Below are 24,981 nucleotides of genomic sequence, written 5' to 3'. Positions count from 1 at the left end.
GGCCACAGCTTGATTGCTTAAACCCTTACCCGCACAGCTCACACTGTGACAGGACCCCAGTGAGGGGATCCCAACATAGATGTGCGCACCTCCTGTCATCCTCCATACTCCTTACCCAAAGATCATTCCTTTGGTGGGAAGGAGACCAGACAGCCCATTTTCCTCTTCCAGGAGGTTGGGGTAATAGGTATCTGTTTTGGCCAAGAGGGAGTTTTGTGGGGACCGGAAATAGAGAGTCACAGGCAAGGTTGGGATAAATTTGGGAAATAATCTGAACTTTGAAAAGCTAGCTGAACTAAGTAGCTGCACTTTTAGATGGTCACCTGTAAGTCCTGCAGTGTTTTTGAGAAATTTGCTCAGGAGAGGGACATCAGTTAATTTTTCTTATGTGATTTTTCCCTGCCTTTTTTTTCATTATGGTTTATATTGCTCTAAAAGGCACAGTAATCCACACGTAACTAGTGAGAATGAATTCTTTCTATGTAGGTAGCTGTGTGTGCTTCTCTGTTTTCCAAATGCTGTCCACTTAGGGCTCCATTCAGTAAAGTACTTAAGCACATACTTAAAGTTAATCATTTGCTTAAGTCCTTGCTTAATCAGGGCCTAAGTAGACTTCAGCTCTTGCATGTTCCCTCATCGGAAGCTCAAGCCATAGTGAACAGTGATTCCTGGTGAAGAAGCCTAGACATTAGAAATGTGCAAAGTTTTGCTGTATTAATTCATCCAGTCCATTTCCCTGCCAGTGACAGATATGTCAAAAAGAAGCTTTCTCTGCTCATGCTAGCAGCTAGTCTCAGCTGGAGTGTATCCATTTCATATCTTACCTCTCTACCTCTAAAAACTGGTTTAACTGTATGTATTATTTTAAATTTGCAGTTTTCCACTGTTTAACGGTGTTGTGGAAAATTGACCACGCGGTTGATTTTGGATCAGACAGCCTGAGGCTCCTTTATTTCATACAAGCATATATGCAGGGAGAGTCAGCATGGCCCCACGCAAGAGGCAAACTGCTCTGCTCTCCACAAATTTTACCAAGCTTATAAAGGCTAAAACCACAAGCACGTAATGTGCTCGATACATTTTCAATTGCCTTATTTGGAATATAATGAGTAAGCTTAATAATTAGTTTTCCATATATGTTTTTTTCCTGTTATTGTTATCCCTAGCCAAGTTTGCGTTTTGACTGTTCTAACACCTTTTCTGTAGTCCCCAAAGCATTTCTGTCCTATCTCCTGGTTCCCCTTTATCCAATTCCAGTTCCTCTTTCATGGTCCCCTGACCGCACCACTCTGCCCCCGCATGCCCTTTGTACAGAAAAGCAAGCCTAGCTGAAGCTCTTAAGTTTCATAGCTTTGTTACAGGCCTTTGCTACAGGCCCAAACCCCTGGGGAAAGGGGGGATACCAATTTTCTTTGACAACAGTATGTCTAGACTAGAGCTGGAAAGTGTAAATTCCAGTGTAAGAAGACATACTTGCACTAGCTGCACTAAAACCAGAAGTGTAGCTTCAGTGATGTGAGCGGCAGGATAGTCTATCCATTTCATAAACAGATAGTTAAGTGTTAATGCCTCTTTTACCTGTAAAGGGTTAAGAAGTTCACCTAGCCTAGCTGACACTTGACCAGAGGAACCAATGAGGGAACAAGATGTTTCAAAAGGAAGGAGGGAAGTTTTCCTTTGTTTAGAGTTTCAGTTTCAGCCAGAGTGAAAAAGATCAAGGAACCAGCCTCTTATCAGAGTAGTAAGTTTTAGAAAGAGATAAATAGGTTTATATTTATTTTCTTTGTAACTTGTCTTGATACCATTAAGAGAATTATCAAATTTGGGTATTCTTGTGTGTATTAAAGTTTCTGCCCAGGGGGACATCCTCTGTGTTTTGAATCTATTGTCTGTGAGAGTAGCTTGTATGCTAATCTCTCCCAGAGGATTTTCTTTTACCTTTCTTTTCTATAATTAATAGCCTTTTTCTTAATACCTGATTGATTTTTCCTTGTTTTTAGATCCAAGGGGATTGGATCTGGACTCAGCAGGAATTGGTGGGGGAAAGGAGGGGGGGATGGTTAAATTCTCCTTGTTTTAAGATCCAAGGGGTTGGATCGGTGTTCACCAAGAACTTGGTGAAGAAGTCTCTCAAGGCTACCCAGGGAGGGGAAGGTTTTGGGAGGAAAGAGGGTGTTCCAGATGGAGGAATCTGGATGGTGGCAGCGATACCAGATCTAAGTTGGTAATTAAGCTTAAAAGTGTCCATGCAAATCCCCACATCTGTACCCTAAAGTTCAGAGTGGGGAAGGAAACTTGACAATCCGCCTCGAATATGTACCTATGGTCTTGAACGAAATCATACTCGGGATGGCTGGCCCCTTCCGCTGCTCATGCTGCCATAGCTACACTTCTGTTTTTAGCACACTAGCTCAGAGCCAGTGTAGGTATGTTTGCATGAGCAGGATTTTATACCTTCTAACTCTAGTATAGCCATGCCCTCAGAATCTTTCCAGATCCTCAATATCCCATTTTGGGAAAGGATTATTACTATGTTGTATTCTTTTCAGTATCACCAACTGTTCCATATGGCATGTAGTGAAAGCTACCCGGTTGATATGTGTAATGCTAATGAGCCATAGATTAGCCTCAAAGAAGAAATGAAACACAACACATTTTAACTCTTCTTGTCTGAGTGTTAAATGAAGGATAGTCTGTCAACACTTTGCCTCTCCCTGCTCTTTTGAGCAAGCGAGAGAGCAGTGTGAAGTAAAATCCTGCATCAGTGGCTGGTGGCCATGCTAAAGCAGCAGGAAGGCATCTTCTAAGAGTCTGATCGTTTAGATTGTCGGAGGAGAGAGGGTGGCAATATATTCTAGACTTGTTGGAGCATGCATCCCCTTTAGAGCACTGTGTCAGCAGGGAAGGAATGAGTCCACTGAGCGTGCCAAGGAATCGGAACTTTGTGAATGACAAACCAATCAGATTCCAAACGTGCTCAGTGTGAAGTCAACATGAATAATTTATTGTTCTTAAGTTAGCCCTGTGTGTGCTGAGATAAACGTACAGCAGACATATCTCAAATGTGCACATTGTCTTATAAGATGAATGGGGAGAGGATTGCAGATTAATGAGCTTTCTAATAGTCTTGAAAATCCAGATGATTTTACTCAATTTATAAGCATGAAACTGGATGTTTGAAGACATTTGTGTTGTCCTCCTCTTCCCACTCCCCATCGTCATTAAACTAACACAAAATGTAGTAAATATTGGGTCCGGTTTCCCTCTGCAGGAAAAGCTGCAGCTCAAAAGAGATTAAATCCTGTGAGGAAAAACTTCCCCTTTGTCATCTTGGGATACCCCTCTGACCTTGCAAACAATGTGCATGAAGTACAAGGCCTTCTGTGTGGAGGCTCTGTGCAGCCACAGTAGATATGGCTCCTGCAGCTCTGACCCTATTTCTTGGCAGCGTGGTGTCAACGTACCCCCACTATGGAGGTGGGGGTTACAGAAAAATAACACATCCCCGAAAAATCCCTGACAAATTGCTGGTTAAGACTCAGATACTTCTCCACTTCTGTCCTGGGTCAGCAAATATAAATGCTGGTCACCCTAGGTAAGCGTGAGGATGGCTTGGAATAAACGTGCTAGCCCCGCAAGCAAACCCTGTTAATTTAGAAGAACAATTAATAATGATAAATTAGTCTGCTACAGCTTGGGGGCACTAAAGCTGGGGAAGTTATTTTCAAACTCCATTCAAATATTTAATTTATCCCTTTTTCCCATTTTTAAAATTGTGTCTAAACAGATCTCAATTTCCCCATATTGATTTGTTTGTTCAAGATTATTCAATGAATGTTTTAGATGAACATATTTCAGCTGGTGTTCAGTGCTTAATTTGTGCTGGGGCTCGCTGAGTCTGACCCCTGCCAACTCTAGGCTTGGCAGTTCATAGCCCAAGCGCCTCTGGGCTCCTGGCCAGCAGCTGCCACTTTCTGACCACCTAGCTCTGAAGGCAGTGCAACTGCCAGCAGCAGGCAGAAGTAAGGGTGGCAATATCAAATCATGCCACCCTTACTTCTGCAGTGCTGCTGGCAGTGGTGCTGCCCTCAGATCTTGGTGCCTGACCAGCAGCCACCAGCCTCTGCCCACCCAACTTGGCATGTCCTTCCTTACAAATTAAGCACTGTCTGTGTTTTGTTCATGAACTAGTCACTGCAAGTATTGCTTTGAGTATTTGAGATTCACCATTTGAGCTGGTCACATGGTAGTGGGGGGGAGGGTGAGCTTGATGGTTTGAGCATTAGCCTTCTAAACCCAGGTTTATGAGTTCAGTCCTTAAGGGGGCCACTTAGGGATCTGGGGCAAAAATCAGAACTTGGTCCTGCTAGTGAAGGCAGGGAGTGGGACTCAATGACCTTTCAGGCTCCCTTCCAGCTCTATGAGATAGGTCTATCTCCATATTTTGTTACTATATCCTAATTGGATGAGTGTAATTCTTAGGGAATGCTTACACTGGAGCTGGAAGGTATAAATTCCAGCTTGAGCTGACATACCCATGTTACTTCTGATCTAGCTAGCACACTAAAAATGGAAGTGCAAGGAGCAGCATGGGCTTGTCACCTGAAGTACAGTCCTATCTGAGACCAAAGGTACGTGGCTGAGTTGCTGCAGCTGCACCTTTATTTTTAGTGGGCTAGCTCTGTCTGAGCTAATGTAGGTGTGTCTGCTCTAGCTGGAAATTAAACCTTCCAGATCCATTGTAGATTCAAGCGTTCAGTGCAAATGTGTACGATTAAGAATTTAAAATTTATTTTCTGTGTCTATTCTGCTACATTCACTTAAAATTTCCTCTTTTGGCAAGCAGTCCTAATGGTAAACTCATTCATTAGAATGCTCACAGAAAGAGAACACACAAGACCCACAAACACAGGCAGAGTAAATGTGTTTAAAAATTTGATCCAGTGTTTGTGAATAACAGTTTGTAAGTACTTACCTACCTTTAGAGAAGACACAAAAGTGACTCCAGTTTCAGAATTGAGGAGCAGAGGATGAAAGTTGCTATTTTTCTATTTTGAAAGGGATTTTGGAATAATTTTCCCACACTCTCAACTACTTCAGTAGGAATATCTCAAACCCTTTTGACCAGAGATGACGACAGAGAAATCTCAATAACATTTGTTTGGGCTGTGGAGCTGTTTAGCTGATTTTTGATGGGAGGAGAAGGAGCAGTTAAATTTCCAAACTATGGGCTTCACTCAACAGTCACTGAAACAAATGGAACCACTCCCGTTGACTTCAGATGGTATTGGATCAGTCCCTCTGCCTGTCTAGCAAAGACTTACTCACATGCTTAGCTTTAAGCATGTGAATAATCCTATGTATGGTACTCTTTATATACTTTAAGTTAAATACTGAGTAAGTCTTTGCAGGATTGGGGCCTATGCCTTTTACACACAGGAAGTAATAGTGCAGATATTAAGGTGTTAAGCGGTCTTGAGAAAGCAAAACATGTTTTGCAAAGTAAATTTCTTATCTGTGTTTTCTCTGTAGCATTTTTGTGTGGAGTTGGTTTTGATTTAGAATGTTACCCCCCAATCATCCGTAATTCTTCCCCTTCCCTTGGTGACTGTGTATCTTTTAATGGGTGCATTGTGGATAAACCCGGCCTGATTTACCTGCTTGGCCTCTGTTTGTTTTCACCTGCTGAAGTGAGATTATTAAATGCAAGAACTGGATTTGCTGTCAGCTCTCAAACCATGTGCTTTGAGTAGTGAGATTTGATAAAGTGTTCAGTACCTCAAGATGTTGCAGTTGAAACAAATTAATGAAATGCTGTGTTTTAATAGCCTGCTATGTGCTATGAGTCTGTGGTAAACAGCAATGAAAGTCTTTTATTTTCCTGGGGTTCTGTTGCCAGAGCTTTCTGTCCTGGTCTCTGCAATCCTAATGTTTACTTGTCCTGAGTGTAGTGCGTCAGTTAATTCCCACAGAGAAATTAAGCTTTCTGAAAAGCCCAGGAAATGAAACCTTAGAGAGTTGCCAAGAGTTCACTGAGGTTTGTTACAATTTACAGCATCACGTACCATAACTTCTGCTGACACAAATAAGAAGACACTGCTCTACAAAATTCTGGTGATTCATAATCTGAGGACACTTTGGCTCAAAAATGTCATATCTGGCTTCTTAGTAACTGTTAATTCTGAAGTCTCCTTATTTGTGAGGGGGGGTGGGAGGGATGAGGGAGTTGTAAGTAAAATTTCTCTTTGTCTGATTTTAATGTAATGAATAAGCAGGCACTGCTTGTTCTCCGTCTCATTTGATTTTACGTTTTGTGTACTGCAGGATCGAGAGACAAATCAGCAGGTTTCAAGGATGGTTACCTAGAAAGCCTATGAGACTGGACAAGGAGACATTGCCAGATCTGGAAGAGAATGACTGCTATACTGCCCCTTTCAGTCAGCAAAGGATCCATCAGTGAGTATTTTATGATTTAGTTTAAATGCAAGGCAAAACTATACTACCAGGTTAATCCTGACAAAGCCAAAGCTCAGTATATATGTTTAGGAATAGATCCCCGTGTAGTTTCTCACCATATCATGAGGGTCCATACAGACCACTGAAATAGCAAGAAGTCTATCTACATTTTGGAGGGCTTGTCTAAACGAACACTTAGTTTGTGGCAAGCTGGGCTGTAAATCGACCCTGCATTAATGTCCTGCACACTAAGTGTCCCAGTGGTCCCTGCTGTTGCTCACTAAGGGTATGTCTGCACTGCAGTTAAACACCCGTGGCTAGCCTATGCCAGGTGACTCGGTCTCACAGGATTTGGGCTGCAGGGCCGTTTAATTGCAGTGTAGATTCCTGGGCTCAGGCTGGAATCTGGGATCTAGGACCCTGTGAGGTGAGAAGGTCCCAGAGCTCGGGCTGCAGCCCAAGCTAGAATGTCTACACCGCAATTAAACAGCCCCACAGTCCAAGCCCCGTTGAGTGCGATAGGAAACTTGTAGGGTGCGGCAGCAGGATCTTCATGAACACTTAGTGCATGCAAGCTAGTGCAGGGTATATTTATACTCCAGTTTGCTGCAAACTAAGTGTTCATGTAGACATGCCCTGAGTATTACACATCCAATCCAAAGTCCATGGAAATCAATAGAAAGATTCCCTTTGATTTCAGTGGTCTTTTAATCAGGTAAGTAACTGACTACTCATGACAATTTCCATGATAACATCTAGGACCAGATTTACAAAGGTATTAGGTGCCTAAAAATGCAGGTAGAGGCCTGGTAGGATTTACAAAAGCACCTAACTCAATTGAAAGTCACTAGGAGTTAGGCACAGCCTTATTTTCTGTACCTATTCAGAGAGTACCAAAAATATATCTGTTAGAGACTATAGTAACTGAGCCTGCATAGGAAACACAACAACCCTTTTCTTCTGTTTACTTAATGCCAAATAAAGGGTAAGGTGCAGCTGTTCTCTGGAAAGTGACCACATAGAATATGGCACCTTCTTACACAGCAGATCTATGCCCTGTACATATTCAAAGTCAGATCTGCTTATATCAGTGACCAAAATACATTGGTATTGCTTTTTATTCCTGGTATCACTGCAGAGCAAACACAGCTCTGGAAGAGAGCTGAGTTTTCTTTGTTTGTTTGTTTTCATTATGCACCATCAAAAGAATGGTTTGCTAAATTCCAGTTTCAGGGCCAATCAGTTATACCTGTGCAAATGCATGAAAAGCCGTAGTATTGCACAGATGCCTCTCTGGGCATAGGTTGGCCTGTAGAATGACGTATAAGATGGAAAGAATCCAGGTTGATTTTTAGATGCCATGTTGAATTTTCAGGGCTGACAAAAAACAAACAAACCTTTTTATGCCTGTAGACTTAGTTGACTTAATATAGAAATAACTAGCAACCGTACAGTGCCGCGTTTATACAGTCACTTTTCAAACAGAATCATGCTTTAAGTAACAGTGGCTGAAACAAATGATGACGAATAGGAGAGCCCTTCGTGGACAATTTCAGTAGTTGCAGTATGGAGGACAATAACCAGCAACTGGTGAAAAAAACGCAAAGAATAGGCAGTACAGACCGATAAGCTAACGAAAAGGTAACTCTATAATGCTGACGAAGCTAAGACTAAGAGCCTGTAAGGGTTCCTGTGGCAGAGTGACACCTGACCTAGTTGTCTTTGCTAAACACCTCACTCTGACTGTACTATTAATTAAGATTTATATCGATGTATAAAATAGACCCATCTACTACACTGGATGCCTTTTGCATGATTTGAAATAACAATACAACAAAAAACAAAAGCAGCAGCAAACCCCCAGGGAAACATGAATAAAACTCCACTTCTAAGAGAAATCAACAAGCAGAACTTTCTCAACCAAACCTCTACCCCATAAACAATGACCACAGTCAGACCCTGTCAAGGCTGATTCCCCACTCTAGCACTTTGAGTGCAGAAAGTGGGGGCCCACAAGGATCCTAAAATTAATACTGCCACTCCAGGCTTGTATTAAACTCCCAAGGTTACAGCTTTTCTCTGACCTTGGATGGGTAGATGCTACCACCACCCAAGTATAAAAACCCCTTCAAGAACCCAGGAAGACACACTTGGGAATTCCTTCCTGTGGGGTATCCTCAAACCAATGGGAGCTGCAGGGGTGGTGCCTGCGGACAGGGCAGTGCACAGAGCTGTCTGGACGCGCCTATGCATAGAAGATAGGAGGGAGGACATATGTCTGCTTCCGGGAGCTGCTTGAGGTAAGCGCCGCCAAGACCTTTCACCCCTGAACCCCTCCCACACCCCATCTACCTGTCCCAGCCCTGATCCCCCTCCCACCATCCAAACCCCTCAATCTCAACCTGGAACCCCCTCCTGCACCCCAACCTCCTCATCCCCAGCCCCATCCCAGAACCCACACCCCCAGCTGGAGCCCTCACCCTCCTGCCCCATCCCTGATCCCCCTCCCACCCTCTGAACCCCTCATCCCCAGCCCAGAGCACCTGCACCTCAAACCACGCATCTCCAGCCGGAGCCCCTCTCCCCCCGTCCCAACCCTCTGCCCCAGCCCTGATCCCCCTCCTGCCCTCCAAACCCTTCGGTCCCAGCCTAGAGCCCCCTCCTGCACCCTGAACCCCTCATTTCTGGCTCCACCCCAGAACCCACACCCACACCCCAACCCCCTGCCTCAGCCCAGAGCCCCCTCTCATACTCTGAACCCCTCGGCTCCACTCCAGAGCCCCCTCCTGTACCCAGTCTCCTCATCCCTGACTCCACCCCAGAGCCCACATCTCAAGCCAGAGCCCTCACTACCTCTTGCATTCCAACCCACTGCCTCAACCTGGAGCCTCCTCCCACACGCTAAACTCCTCATTTCTGACCCGACCCTGGAGTCCTCACCTCCTCCCACACCCTAACCCCCTGAACCAGCCCAGTGAAAATGAGCCACTGAGTGAGGGTGGGGAGAGTGAGCAACAGAGTGAGGGGCGATGGAGTGAGCAGGGGCGGGGCAAGGGTGTTCTATTTAGTGCAAGCAGAAAGTTGGCAACCTTATGTCAGTTGGAATGTGAGCATGCACAGAAGAACAAAACAGACAAATTGGCTGGGAGTGGGAGGTAACAATAAAACAGAGTTGAGCAAAAAAGTGGAAGTCTTAGCTCACCACTTGCCTAACTAAGACTTCTGCTGTTCCGCTAAACCCTGTTTTATTGCTGTGTCACCCTCCCAAACCATCCTAACCTATTGCTCTATTTCTTTCACCTGCTAAGTCTTGTGTGGCACCTAAACTGTACATTTTCTGGGGCAGGGAGCTCATTGGTGGTGCCCAAGAGATAAAAATATTACTTCGTTTATTTTTGGCTGGTTTATTTATCTGCCAAGACCTAAGCTTCAGAATCTGTGATGTCAATGCTAAAGCTGATGACATAATTAACATCTAAAGCAGTGTAAACAGTGAAGCGAATGTACTAGTACAGGGATCGGCAACCTCTGGCGCACGGCTCGCCTGGGTAAGCACCCTGCCGGGCCGGACCAGTTTGTTTACCTGCTGCGTCCACAGGTTCGGCCAATTGTAGCTCCCACTGGCTGCAGTTCATTGCTCCAGGCCAATGGGGGTGGGGGGAAGCTGTGGCCAGCACATCCCTTGGGCCATGCCGCTTCCCGCAGCTCCCATTGGCCTGGAACAGAGATGAGCCGAACCTGCGGATGCGGCAGGTAAACAAACTGGCCCCTGTACTAGTAGCTCTTGACAGTAAGGTCATTGACGTCATCAGCTGCTGCAGGAGAGACATGGAACCCTGAACTCATATCTTCAGTTAAAAAGATGTACAGTTTCCTTGTAAAATGCATTAGTTAATATTTTTTTAATGAATACATTTTGTATTTAGAATATCTAGCATATATTTAAAGAAGCATTTCAGGTCACTTTTAAATTATGTAGATCATTACCCACCTTTCACAAGAAACGCAAACCAAAAGTTACTTACACAATTTCAAATTTGAGCACTAGAATTACAATTATTGGTGTACTTTATCCATAAACCACTTTTTTACTTTTAGTTTGCTTGAGTCAAATGACTCCTTAAATTAATTATGTAGTATACTGGAGCAATTTACCCTGGGGCCAGGTGGATTCTCCATCACTGACTATTTTAAAATTGAGATTGGATGTTTTTCTAAAAGATGTGTTCTTGGAAGTAGTTGTAGGAAGTTCTGTGGGCTGTGTTATAGAGGAGGTCAGATGAGACAATCACAGTGGTCCCTTCTGGCCTTGGAATCAATGAATCCATGAATATTTACTGTTTAGCTGCGGAGGGAGGAGCAAAACAGATATGGGGAGTTGAGGGTCAAAATTAATTGCTGGTCAGGGGGACTGCCAGGTTTGGGGATGATAGACATCCCCCCACACATGCTTTTTTCAGACCACTTTAAGTACAATGTGTAACTCCATTGACTTCAAGAGAGCTACTTCTGTTTATACCATTGTGAGAACAGAATCAGGAGATTTGTTCTGTTGTTGTTTTTAAATGTCCTTATAAATTCCTTCCTCCCCCCCCCCAAAAAAAAAATCATTCATGAAGTATCAGGGTTTGGTCAGTAAGAGAATTAATTATTTCTCTTTCATGTTGAAATACTATTATGTGTAGTGGTCTCTTGCCTAACTTTTCATAGTAATTCTTCAGTATAATATACAACATTGATAATGATGCATTCTGAGGTCAGCAATGTCCTGTCCTAAGAAGCAGACCAAAGCTGAATTAACATTCAACCAGAATATTGTGTGGCATGCTGATAAACATATGCTTCCATATCAGATTGGCAGAGGTTCAGCTGTCACTGTTATTAGCCTTTCACCATTAAATCTGTCATCAGGTTTTTTTAATGAAAGAGAAAAAGTTACAAGCTAAAGTGAATTTAACATTCAGGTTTCAAACCTGGCAGGTCCTCAAGTGACATTTTGGGAACATTTAGTGAAGTACTGGGGAGCAAGGAATGGAAAGCTACCATCTTAGAAATGTTATGGTAACTTAGCTTATTGTTTTTCAGTGCTAAGGTGTACCAGATGAATTTCCACACTCTGTCTAGCTGAGTCACCTCAAGTAAATTTGCTAAAGTACTTGTACAAAACAGTATGTTGATCAGGGACAAATTCTACCCTCACAAGTGAATTGGTTTTCCCATTATTTTCAATGGGAGTTATGTGTGTGCCCCCAGAGTAATATTTGGCCAACTTGTTTCTGCTAGTAGGTGGTTTTAGTTGGTGGCAGAGGGAAAGGTTCACTGAGTGTTCAAAATGGGAGAAATTCACTCCAGTTGCAAAAAGCCAGGTGCAGGTGCCACTTCAGCCTATGGCTTGAAATAGCAGCCATACCTCCTCCGCTCCTGTTGCACAGTGTACTGGCACAGATCTGCGACCACCGCTATCCTCCCTTCCCTCTCTAGACCAATGGTAACGTTGACTTTCCATGCCAGCCTTGCAGTGGGAAAGCGCTCTGGGAAGGGGAAGACAGTGGGGAAAGGCTCTGGCAGCTCCCTGCTGTTTGGAGCCTTTCCCTACTGCAGGGAACAACTCCACCAGCTCCTCACTGCTGGAGTCCTCCCCTCACCACAGGAAAAACTCTGGCAGCAGGGAAAGGCTCGTCCTGCTCCCCGCTGCTGAAGCACTTCCCCCACTGTAGAGAAAGTGGTGAGCAGATGAGAGCTGCTGAATGCTTTCACACTTCATTGCTGCTGAAACCTTTCCCCACTCCCTTCCCTCATCATAGGCTTTCACTGACATATGTAGCTACACACCACCGTGTGTTTGCAGCTTGATTTTCTCTCTGCTGTGTCACTACACGTACCCTACAAACTGCCACCAGGGGTGTGCAGTATAGACGTAGCCTAAGCATCCCCTCCAGGGATTCAAAGTGTCTTTGTTCAGCTGATTCCTTACCCAACATGAGCTCCCAGTGCAACTCCGTGGCTAGACAGACTAACACAATCCTTGGATGTATAAACAAAGGAATATCAAATAGGAGCAGAGAGGTAATATTCTCTCTGTTCGTGGCTGGGCTGTCACAGGGTGACACTGGCTGTTTAAGAGGGAAGAGGCCAGTGTGTCTGTGACTGGTCAATTGACCCCCAGTTAAGCTTAAAAGAGGCTGAAAGGAGGAGGTTCCTGAAGGAAGACAGAAAGGGGCAGGTGAGAGCTGCCTGAGAAGAGGCTGAAATAGTCAGGAGGGGCAGGTAAGAGCTGCCTGGGAGCAGAGAAGAGATGGATGGAGCAGCAGTGAGTTGCGCACCCGCTTCAGCTCGCCCCTGCTCCACGCACGAGCATCCTGAGCACGCCGTGGCTGCTTCACTATCCCGCCTCCCAGGCTTGCAGCGCCTAAGCTGATTGGCGCTGCAAGCGTGGGAGGCAGGAGAAATGAAGCACCTCACCCCTGCCCCGCCTCCACCCTGAGCACACCACGGCTGCTTCACTTCTCCTCCCACCTCCCAGGCTTGGGGCGCCTAAGCTGATTGGCGCCACAAGCCTGGGAGGCGGGAGAAGTGAAGCGGCCATGGCATGCTCGGGGAGGAGGCGGGGCAGGGGTGAGCTGGGGCAGGGAGTTCCTCTGCCTGCCATCCCCCACCCTTACTTGCTGCAGGCAGGCCTCCCTGCGCTCCCCTGCCCCAGCTCCCTCTGCCTAAATGCTGGAGGTGACTGGGGTGGCCAAAGATCCAGTCGCCACGGTCGCTGCCGAAGAAAATGGCGCCTCCCCCAAATGCCAGCACCCTAGGCGATCACCTAGGTTGCCTAAATGGTTGCACCGGCCTTGGACAGCAGTAACTGTGAGCTGCTGTAGATGATTGCTGAGAAGCAAGGCATGGATCAGCATTCACATTGCATTCTCTGTCAGTACCCAGCCCGTGCTGGGGAAGCTAATGATCCAACCAGCGGACCAAATTTGGTGATGAATCCTGGTTACATGCCACCGGAGGCCTGTTGTGCATACACTAAGACGTGCTGAGGAAAACTGTTGGGAGGATTGTCTGAGCTGGAGAACCCTGCCAAGCTGCAGAAAGGCTCATGCACAGTGGCCCCGAGGAATGAGGGGAAGAACCAGTGTGTGGTCACTGTAGGCAGGCCCCTGAAGCAAGGGGTTGACTCTGGAGAGAATCCCAGGAAGCATGGAGATTCAAAGGCAAGGAGGCCTTGGGAGTGTAACACTGCAGAGAGCCCTCCGGCAGAAGACCTGAATGGAGGGCTGTGGGAGGAGCCCCAGAACAAAGGGTTGGTCCTGGAGGGAGGTTCCCTGAGCATGAGTAGGATTCACAGGCAAAGAGGTCTGGGGGAGTGTAACGCTGCAGAGGCTCCTCTTGTGGGAAGCATGACTTGGGGCTACAAGAGGAGACCCATGAGAGAGAAGCAGGTCTTGGAACTCTAGGTAGGAGGCCTGAAGAGTGAGGGTCCTGGAACAGGCCTGGAAGAACTGGGACAGAGTAGTTAATGACTCTCAGGTGGTTGACCTGGGAATGATGATCCTGGAAGGCGACTGAAGAGCTGATGTATTGTAACCTTGTTTTACTTTGTGGTTTTTGAGAGGAACTGTCAGGGCCATCGGGGGGGGGGGAGGGCGGCAAGATGGGCAATTTGCCCCAGGCCCCGCAGGGGCCCTTGTAACAGGGTCCTTCAATCGTTCCGGGGGCCCTGGAAAACTCTTGCGGGGCCCAGGCCCCAGGAGCTTCTTCTGCTCCAGGTCTTCAGCAGCAATTCGGCGGCGGGGGGGGTCCTTCCGCTCTGGGACCCGCTGCCAAAGTCTGCCGAAGACAATTCGCTGAAGACCCCAAGCCCCCTGAATCCCCTGGGCGGCCCTGGGAATTGTCGCTGTAAGGGAGCTGCAGAGTGTGGCACTTGTATGAATAAAAGGGTTTGAATTTGCCACTGGGAGAAACAATATTCCTTTGGGTGGGCCATATAAAGGGGAAACTGAGGCAGATGTAGGTATTTTGTGGCCTGGCCTGCTTCAGGAGGGTGCTCAAGCAGGGGTCACTCAATGACGAGCACTGAAGAGATCACTGGTGGAATACTTTGTCCAGTTTTGTTTAAAAGGAAGTTGAAAAATTGTAGAGGGATTCAGAAAAGAGCTACAAAAATTATTTGAGGTTTGGGAAACCACTCTTAACAGTGAGTGACTTAAAGAGCTTAATAGATTTACCTTTTAAGAAGGGTTAAGAGGCAACCAGTTTATGGTTTAAAAGTACCTAAAAAGGGAGAAGATACCTAATACTTCAGCACTCATTAATCTAGCAGACTGAGAAATAATAAAATCCAATGGCTAGAAGTTGATGACAAAAATTCAACTGAAAAAAAAGGTGCATGTTTTTGTAACCATCAGAGCAGCTTACCAAGGGATGTGATAGGGTACGTCTACACTATGGGATTATTCCGATTTTACATAAACCAGTTTTGTAAAACAGATTGTATAAAGTCGAGTGCACGCGGCCACACTAAGCGCATTAATTCGGTGGTGTGCGTCCATGTACCGAGGCTAGCGTCGATTTTTGGAGCATTGCACTGTGGGTAGCTATCCCTTAGCTATCCCATAGTTCCCGCAGTCTCCCCCACCCATTGGAGTTCTGGGATGAGATCCCAATGCATGATGGTGCAAAAACAGTGTCGCGGGTGATTCTGGGTAAATGTCGTCACTCATTCCTTCCCCCGTGAAAGCAACGGCAGACAATCATTTCGTGCCCTTTTTCCCTGGATTGCCCTGGCAGACGCCATAGCATGGCAACCATGAAGCTCGTTTTGCCTTTTGTCACTGTCACCATATGTGTACTGGATGCCACTGGCAGAGGCGGTACTGCAGCACTACACAGCAGCATTCATTTGCCTTTGCAAGGTAGCAGAGATGGTTATCAGTTGTTCTGTACCGTCTGCCATGCCATTGTAAATTGGCGATGAGATGATGGTTATCAGTCGTTCTGTACCGTCTGCAGCTGTCATGGGTGGTCCTGGCTGAGGTCGGCCAGGGGCGCAAAGACAAAAATGGGAATGACCCCCCGGATCATTCCCTTCTTTATGGTTTATCTAAAAATAGAGTCAGTCCTGCCTAGAATATGGGGCAAATGTGCTAGAGAACCAGTGTACCAGAGAGCACAGCCGCTCCATGTCAGATCCCGCAGAAATGATGAGCTGCATGCCATTCTAGCGGGTGTCCCTGCAACAACTCCACCCGTTGCTTCCCTGCTCCCCTAACCCTCCTGGGCTACCATTGCAGTGTCCCCCCCATTTGTGTGATGAAGTAATAAAGAATGCAGGAATAAGAAACACTGACTTGTTAGTGAGATAAAATGAGGGGGAAGCAGCCTCCGGCTGCTATGATAGTCCAGGCAGGACATTAAATGGGGCAGGGGAGAGGAGCCCAGCATCCTGCTGCTATGATAGTCCAGGCAGTACAGAATCTTTTCTTTAGACATGAAAGGAGGGGGCTGATGGAGCTCAGCCCCCAGTTGCTATGATGAAGACGGTTACCAGCCATTCTGTACCATCTGCTGGGAATGACCCAGGCTCCCCCAGCTGACCTCACCTGAGGCCAGCCAGGAGCACTCACGGGCTGATGATGACGATGGATAGCAGTCATATTGTACCGTCTGCCACCGGGGAGGGGAGGGGAGAGGGTGTTTCTGTTCATTGCCCCAGCACCGTGTCTACCAGCAGCATGCAGTAGACATAGGGTGACATATAAAAAAGTCAAGAAACAATTTTTTTCCCTTTTCTTTCACAGGGGGTGTGGAGGGGGGATTAATTGACGAGCTATACCCTGAATCACCCTGGACAATGTGTTTGACCCTACAGGCATCTGGAGCTCAACCAATAATGCAAACGCTTTTCGGAGACTGCGGGGACTGTGGGATAGCTGGAGTCCTCAGTACTCCCTCTCTCCCTCCCTCCATGAGCGTCCATTTGATTCTTTGGCTTTCCGTTACGCTTGTCATGCAGCACTATGCTGAGTCCCTGCTGTGGCCTTTTTCAAATGCTTTGGCATCTTGTCTTCTGTAACGGAGCTCTAATAGAACAGATTTGCCTCCCCATACAGCGATCAGATCCAGTATCTCCTGTACGGTCTATGCTGGAGCTCTTTTTGGATTTGGGACTGCATTGCCACCCGTGCTGATCACAGCTCCACGCTGGACAAACAGGAAATGCAATTCAAAAGTTCGCGGGGCTTTTCCTGTCTACCTGGCCAGTGCATCCGAGTTCAGATTGCTTTCCAGAGCGGTCACAATGGTGCACTGTGGGATATCGCCCGGAGGCCAATACCGTCGATTTGCGGCCACACTAATCCTAATCCGGCATGGTAATACCGATTTCAGCGCTACTCCTCTCGTCGGGGAGGAGTACAGAAACCGGTTTAAAGAGCCCTTTATATCGATATAAAGGGCCTCGTTGTGTGGACAGGTGCAGCGTTAAATCGGTTTAACGCTGCTAAAATCAGTATAAATGCCAATAGTGTAGTGTAGACCAGGCCATAGATTCTTCATCACTTGAACCTAAAATTGTTGGTCTTGATACAGGAATTATTAGGGAGATTCTATGACCTTTGTAACACAGGAGGTCAGACCAGATTTTTATAACGGTCCCTCCATCCTTAAAACATATGGGCTTCTTCTCTACTGGTGTAAATCAGTGTTGCTCCAAGAATCTGGCCTTATGAATCCCTGAATAAACAGTAGATGGCAATGCAGCAAAACACTTATAAAGCCTGTCTCAAAAAAAATGAATACACAAAAATTGCATTTTGAAATAAGAATTTCACTTAATTATCATGCTCACTGTTCACACTCACTGCAGTTAAGGTTGTAGAACAGTTATCTGATCAGCCTGATTTTATATGCTTATAACTTTCTGAAATATTTACCTTTTTGAGCTGAAATTTTTCATGCTTGATTTCTGCCTGAAAGTAGTTTATTTTCTTGCTTGCTTGCTTGTTTCAAGTTCCCTTTGGCTGTATTTGAGTTCAGCAAGGGTGGAGAAACAAATCAACATTTTCCTATTTTTTAAATTCTAGTTACAGTTTTCATATGCAGGTCTGCAGCAAAAATATGGCTGAAGTTTGAAGCTTGAAACGTGGTGTGAACATAGTCTTCATTGGTGATGGGTTCACCAGGTGACAGGCACTTTAGAAACGCCTGGATGGATAGATTATTTCTGTCACAGTTCAAGGCAATGGCACCTGTATTTCTCCTCAAAGGTACAGCAAGGGCACCCACGTTTGGCTTCCAGCTCCCCACCTGTCACCTCTCTTGGGTAGAGAGATGCATGTCTTTCATTTCTGACTAGGGCATTCTCAAGCTGAATAGTTCCCTTTTCTCCACTGTGTAATTCCCAGAACAGACAGGTTGCCTTAAGACACTTGATTGTTTTCTCTTCAGAAATGGATAACAGTGTAATTGCTACAGATGTAAGTTACCACGCAGTTCTTTCTAAGCAAGCCTCCTTTATTCTTAAAGTACAAAGCATTAAGGAGAAAACATAAAAAACAATAAAAGAACCTATGCACAGGCTTAAAAGTTACTGAAGTTCATCCCATCTCTTACATGGGCTCTGGCAAGTGGTGTCTTTTAATACCCCACCGTAGGGGCATCCTTGTGGTTACAAGTTTATCAGTTTCAGCTCAGAACAAGCTTCAAAGTGTTGATAATGAAGAAATTACATTATCATCACCCCTCTCTACTGGAGAAGGTACATACAATGCCCCAACAACTCATACACAATCGCATTTTAATACAATATACCCCAAAGTTGTTAACCCCAATTCACTATGACTTGATTTAACTCAGTAAAGTTATCTTAATTCCATATAGTTTGTTCAATATATTACAATATATTGACAGTCTGTCACAATGATTTGCTTGGTTTGGGGAGAAAAATACTTACAATACTCCTATGCTAAGATTTTAGCATATCGTAAGCAAGGCCTTTCCCCTTCTGAACATCACAGCACGCGTAAAGGGCCAGGCAGGGGGAGGAATTTATGAGAAAGGCTTTAAATACACAGCACTAAATCCTCAAAAAACTGACAACAGCGACAGGAGAGAAGAGCAGATCTCAAGATTTTTAAGGTGTGACTACAGTTTTTGCAGTGTACCCTAAGCTTTTATTCTGAAGGCATGTCATAAACAGATGGTTAAGGGTTAATGTCTCTTTTTCCTGTAAAGGGTTAAGAAGCTCAGTGAACCTGGCTGACACCTGACCAGAGGACCAATGGGGGGACAAGATACTTTCAAATCTTGGTGGAGGGAAGTCTTTGTGCTGTTTGTTTTGTTCGTTGTTCGCTCTTGGGGCTAACAGGAACCAGACGTACACCCAGGTTTTCTCCAATCTTTCTGAATCAGTCTCTCATGTTTCAGAATAGTAAGTAATAGCCAGGAAAGGCAGATTAGTCTTATGTTTGTTTTCTTAACTTGTAAATGTGTCTTTTTTTGCTGGAAGGATTTTTACCTCTGTTTGCTGTAACGTTGAATCTCAGGCAAAGATGGGGGGAGGGGGAAGTCCCTCTAGGCTACATGAATCTAAGTACCCTGTAAGCAATTTCCACCCTGATTTTACAGGGATAATTTTTACATTTTCTTTCTTTAATTAAAAGCTTTCTTTTTAAGAACCTGATTGATTTTTCCTTGTTTTGAAATCCAAGGAATTGAGTCTAAACTCACCAGGGATTGGTGGGAGGGAAAGGAAGGGAATGGTTAATTCCTCTTTGTTTTAAGATCCAAGGAGTTTGGATCTGTATAGCTTCCCAAGGTAACCCAGGGAGGGGAAAATCTGTGGGGGGAAAAGAGGGGGATGGTTTACTTCTCCTTGTTTTAAGACCCAAGGGGTTTGGGTCTTGGGTTCTCCAGGGAATGTTTTGGGGGAACAGGAAGTGTGCCAAACACTATATTTTTCACTGGTGGCAGCGTACCAGATCTAAGCTAGGAATTAAGCTTAAAAGTGATCATGCAGGTCCCCACTTTTTGGACGCTAAAGTTCAAAGTGGGCAAAAAACCTTGACAAGGCATAACTCACTGTGTGTATCATAAAACTGTCAGTACTGAAAGCATCCAAACCTCCTCCTCCTTTCCAAGTAGCAATAATGGAGAAGGGGGAAATCTCCGTACTAAAGGAAAAGTGCTCTATTCAAGCAAGGTTAGGAGTTTGAAGTCTGGGAAGGAAAAGGGAAAAGATAGAAAATAATAATCTGGCCATTAGGTGTCCCTGTCCTCCAGTGGCTGTGGTTCATAAAGGGTCTTTCTGTGCAGGCAATAATTTTTCTGAAGACTGTCAGCTATGGGAATGTTCACTGCACAAGATCTGAAATAATTTTTCATTCAGAGATCACAGTAATTCATTGTTATTATATTAGATCTTAGTTATTTTATTTTAAAATGAATTGCTGCTCAGCTGGGAATGGGAACTATATTAATTAGTTATGAATTTCTAACTCTCTACTTCCTAGTTCGGAAAATGCTCAAAAATTTTGCATAGAGATTTCAAGCTGTGTGTCAGGATTTTTTCCTTTCCTCTTATTTCAAAGAAAATTATGGAAACTGTTTGACTTCTCATTAGAGCTTTATTTACCATATAATTGGATAAAACACTAAAAAAAGTAAATGGAAAATAGTTCCATGTGCAATCATAACCCCTCAGGCTGAGGAGGGCTGTGCTGGGACACTATCTAGACAGCTTAAAATTTTGTAGTTGTTTGCAGTGTGTTGTATCTGTATAGGTCCTAGGTTATGAGAGAGACAAGGTAGGAGAGGTAATATTTCTCCTATTGGACCAACTTCTGTTAGTGGAAGAGACAAGCTTTCAAGCTTCACAGAGCTCTTTTTTACGTATGGGGAACGTAACTAGATTGTTTAAACTAAACACAAGTTAGGACAGATTGTTAAGCATTAGGGGTTCACACTTGCTGTAGGAACCCACTTAAAATGAGCTGTGTAATTAATGATTATTAGGCAGTGTGGTGTGTTACAAATTGTTATAATGAGCCATAAAACCAGTGTCTCTGGTAAGTCCATGTTTTTCAGTGTCTAGAAGAGTTATGAACTTAAGTTCACAGGTTCATCTGTTAAGATGTTGTGCAGGTTTACTTTGAGGACTGGGAAGTCAAATGTGGAGTGATTGCTTTGTGAAAACTGTTCACTCATGCGTGATGTGGTATTTTTGTCTTTTATCATTTTTCTGTGCAAGTTTGTTCAAGAGTGTAGTGATTGTCTGGTTTCACCCACATAGTTGTTATGGGTCATTTGATGCACTGTTCAAGGTACACCATGTTTTAATGGGAATGCATAGTGCCCATGGGTCTTGAAAGATGTGTTGGGGGAGGTATTGATCATCATAGCAGTGGAGATATGTCTTCAAGTTTTGCATCTGTTGTTCTGACAGGATCTGATGCCACTTGGAACTGGTGTATCCTGGTCTGTGGGAGCTTGCTCCTGATGATAAGCTTGGTGAGGTTGGAAGGTTGTTTGAAGGCCAGATGTGGGGGTTCCGAAAAGATTTCTCTCAGGATGTGGTCCCCATCAAGTATGAGTTGTAACTGTTTGATGACAGTCCATATGGGTTCCAGTGGAAATTGGTACGTGACAACTAGGTGTATGTGGTCAGTGGGGGGATTTTTTCTGTATTGAAGCAGGTTCTCCCAGGGTATTTGGGTGGCCCATTCTATGATGCGATCCACTTCTCAGTTGGAGTATCCTTATTTGCTGAAGGTGTGTATCCCGAACTTTGTCTTCAGAGCAAATTCTATGATATCTGAGTGCCTGGCAGTAGATAACTGATTTATTGGGGTGGCTGGGGTGGCTGCTGGATCTGTAAAGGAAAGTTTCTTGAACATGGAGTTTCTTTTATATAGATGTTTGTAGGGATCCATTGTTGATGCTGATCATTGTGTCAGGGAAATTGCTGCTGGTGTGAGAGTGTTCTAGAGAGAGTTTGATAGATGGGTGGTGGTGGTGGTGGTTGAAGTTGTGGTGGAAATTTGAGCAAGTATAGGTCATCTGTCTGGAGGATGAAAATATCATCAATATATCTCAGGTATATCATTGGTTTCATGATGCATTTTTCAAGAAATTAGCCCTTGAAGAGGTTTGCATATTGGAGAGCCATCATAATACCCGTAGCTGTTCCCATCATAGGCACCGACTCTGTGGGTGCTCTGGGACTGGAGCATCCCTGGGGAAAAATTGGTGGGTGCTCTGTACCCACAAGCAGCCAAGCGCCCCACCCCAGCTCACCTCCACCTCCTCCCCTGAGCACACCGTGTCCCTGCTTCTCCTCCCAGTGCTTGCCGCCATGAAACAGTTGTTTCACAGCATAACAAGCTGTAGGAGGGAGGGGAGAGGAGCATAAAAGTGGCGCACTCCGAGGAGGAGGCGGGGAAGAGATGGGGCCAGGGCAGGGATTTGGGGAAGGAGTCCAATAAGGGCAGGGAGGGGGCAGAGTTGGGTCAGGGACTTTGGGGAAGAGGTTGGAATGCATGGAGTCGGGGTGGGACCGGTGGCGGCAGGTCGCAAGCACACAGGAGCCAGGAGAAGTTGGGGCCTATTGTTCCCATGGTTTGGACAGAGTATTTGTTGTTAAATGGAAAGTTGTTGTGGGTGTGAAAATGAAAAAGATGAGTTTTGTGAGGTGGTTAGGGTGGATTTCTGAGTGTTGTACATTATCTTGTAGGTATTTGAGGCAGTCCTGGTGAGGGATGTTGATGTACTGGGAGGCAACATCTGTGTTGGCAAGAATGGTGTTCTAGGGGAGGCTGTTAATGTTTTGAACTGTTTTAGAGGAAGCTGGCCCTTTGTGTGGTGACTGGTTTGAGGATGGTTTGTATGAGTCCTGATATTCCTTCAGTAAGAGTGCATGTCTGTGTGGATTCCCTTGTTTGTGTGTCTTGGGAAGCATGTAGAAAGTCCCTGGGGTGGGTGGGTTCATAGGTGGGGAGTAAGGGAAGGTTGTAGAATTTTTCTTTTAGTAGTTTGGGGAAGGATTTGATGGTATCTTTTGAATTTCTGTGTTGGGGGGTAGCTTTGAGTTCTTTATAGTAGGTTGTGTCATTTTGACATAGTCATCATGACTGAGAACTATGATGGCATCCTGTTTGTCTGCTGATTTGATCACTATCTGATCTGGATTTCAGGGACTGTATATTCTCTAGGTGGTACAGAGATTATGGTGAAAGTAATGTTTGTTGAAGACTCACAGTCAATTTTCTACCCTAAGGCAATTAATGTAATGATCCTAGGTGTGGTTCTGTCTGCTGGGGGTATCCAGTCAGATTATTCTTTTTTCTTATGACTGTTGGCAGGGATGTGATAGTTGTGGGTGGTGTCATCTTAGTTGTGAAAGAGTTCCTTGAGGTGAAGTTGGTAGAATTATTATTTTAAGTTCACCACTACAAATAACTAGTTAGTAGGGGTATATTTTCAGGGACAGTGGAGAAAAGGCCCTTTCCCCGTAATAAGGGAAAGCTTCCTTAGTTACGATTACTAGCGTACAGTCTAAAGGCTGAATGTCTACAGCTTCCGTTTCCTTTAATGGAAGTTGTGGATGCTCAGCATCTTTTAAGTTCAGGCCATCTGACTAGAGCTTAATCTTATGCCGTTTTCAGCTTAGGAAAGTTGGATAAGTTGGATGGATGCTTATTCAGACCAAATCTTGGAACTTTGTGAGGTTTCCCATCATGAATTGAAACGTGTAGTATGAGGCACTTCAGAAAACATCCTGGAAATTCCTTTCATATATCCGCTCTAGCTCCATCCCTAAATGTTGTTCATAAAACAGTCTTTAAAATTTATTCCAAAGATACAAGTTCACTGCTCAAATCAACAGACCTACCTAATACAAAAACTTGGGGACAGATTCTATACTGCACCTCAGAAGAGGAGCAGCCCAGAAAGCATAATACATGAGAAAGCAAGCAGAGCTGGCTTTAAACCACTTCTGTGCTGCCTGAATTCTAGGCTGAGTGAAGTTCGGTGTGGTCCCTGGTACAAATTAGAAGACCTCAGGGGGTGCTCTAATTACAGCAGTCTTCACCTGCGTGTCACTGGGGCCATGTCACAACTCAAAACAGTCCAGAATTTTCATAGCACTCAGCTTTACAAAGCCTCCTCACATCTGAGACACACCCTCCATCTCTGTGCATCTGCTTTGGGTTATGTGGGAGAACAACATAGAGCAATAAGGCTATGTACTATGTAGGCCTGACTCTGTTCCTGCCATGGGGAAATTTTCTCCTGGATGGTTGTGGAGCCTTTATAGCTCCTATATGCCACTGGAGTAATATATGAGGGAGTGAGAGCCTAGTTCTCCTGTAGGTTAGTATTCAAAGCAGCGTAGATCCCAACCACCCAAAACCGAAATCCGTGGCATGTATTTTTTAAACTGAGTGACACGGGCTCAGAATAAGATAAAAACAGAACCTAGTGGAGAAATAGAACAGTAAAAAACCTGAAATTATGGGAGGTTTTCTGTAATCAGAACACTATCAGTTACAGTTTGATTAAATGGACTGAGGTGCATGTGTGGTAGAACTCCAAATGTCTTAGTGGAATCACTGTACCTCAGTGATGAAGCCAGCTCCATGTCTTTTCAGAAACTATTTTCGGGAATGTTGGACTATTACAATCAGGAAATAGGGCTAGGTACAGCAAATCACTTCAAATAGGTGTGAGAGTGTATATGTGTGTTGTGTACAGTAGTAGGCAAAAGGAATCCCTGAAAGGTACCTACATTGTAATAAGGCAAGTGCCAGAGACAGACAGGCTCCATTTTAAGAGGATGACACAAATTCTATGGAAGAGGGACAGAGAGAACACCATAGGTTCAACAAATCTTAGTGAAGATTTCTGAATGCCTTAAAAGTCGCTTTATTAGAGCTGATACTGTTTTGAACTTGTTTTCCCATGCAAAGTTGTTGGGAGCAATTGACTGAGATCCATGGTATTTCAGAGAGCCCCCATAATGTTGATTTAGGGTAAATAATACGCCACATTTTGTGCAATGACTCTGCTAGCGTGTCTTTTCCTGCACTCGGTACAGGGATGGACTGGGTGACCTGTCAGATTTGTTACATTTTTAATCTCTGCCATTCTAGTCCCTGTGAAATTTAGTATCTTTCCCTGGTGTCACCAACATACATCCTCAGATTGGTTCAGCCAGCTCTGGAAAAGACAGGATTCTGCTAGATGATCAGCATTTCAGTATGTCTATGGAATTTTCATTTGATTTTCCTTCTCCACTCTTAGCAAGATAGATTAATAACCTTAATGCTACAGTTACTACATTTTAAAATAAATGCAAGTAGCTAAAGTAAGGTGTCCTTTGGAGCAAATAGTAGTTCGACTCCTTTGCATATTCCACCAACATTCAGTTCTGTATCTTTTATACATCTTAGCCCATGTCTACACTGCACACCTTACAATGGCACAGTTGTGCTGCTACGTCTGCGCCATTGTAAGGCACTCAGTGTAACCACT

At 44.7% G+C, this 24,981-nt stretch overlaps 1 protein-coding gene across 4 annotated transcripts in view; it reads left to right on the top strand.

Annotated features, from left to right (window-relative positions):
• The window catches only part of ANO4 (anoctamin 4), a 211,065-nt gene that overhangs the window by 89,058 nt on the left and 97,026 nt on the right, over positions 1 to 24,981 (top strand). For all 4 annotated transcript variants that reach the window (XM_030548451.1, XM_030548448.1, XM_030548447.1 and 1 more), the window contains one exon: positions 6,325 to 6,456. In XM_030548451.1, coding sequence (XP_030404311.1) covers positions 6,325 to 6,456 — 132 coding nt within the window. The remainder of the gene's footprint in view (positions 1 to 6,324; positions 6,457 to 24,981) is intronic.

This window comes from Gopherus evgoodei, chromosome 1, assembly GCF_007399415.2.
Source record: "Gopherus evgoodei ecotype Sinaloan lineage chromosome 1, rGopEvg1_v1.p, whole genome shotgun sequence".
NCBI classification, from domain to species: domain Eukaryota; kingdom Metazoa; phylum Chordata; order Testudines; family Testudinidae; genus Gopherus; species Gopherus evgoodei.
The sequence above is the reverse complement of the archived record's forward strand: the minus strand, read 5'-3'. Positions and strand labels throughout refer to the sequence as shown.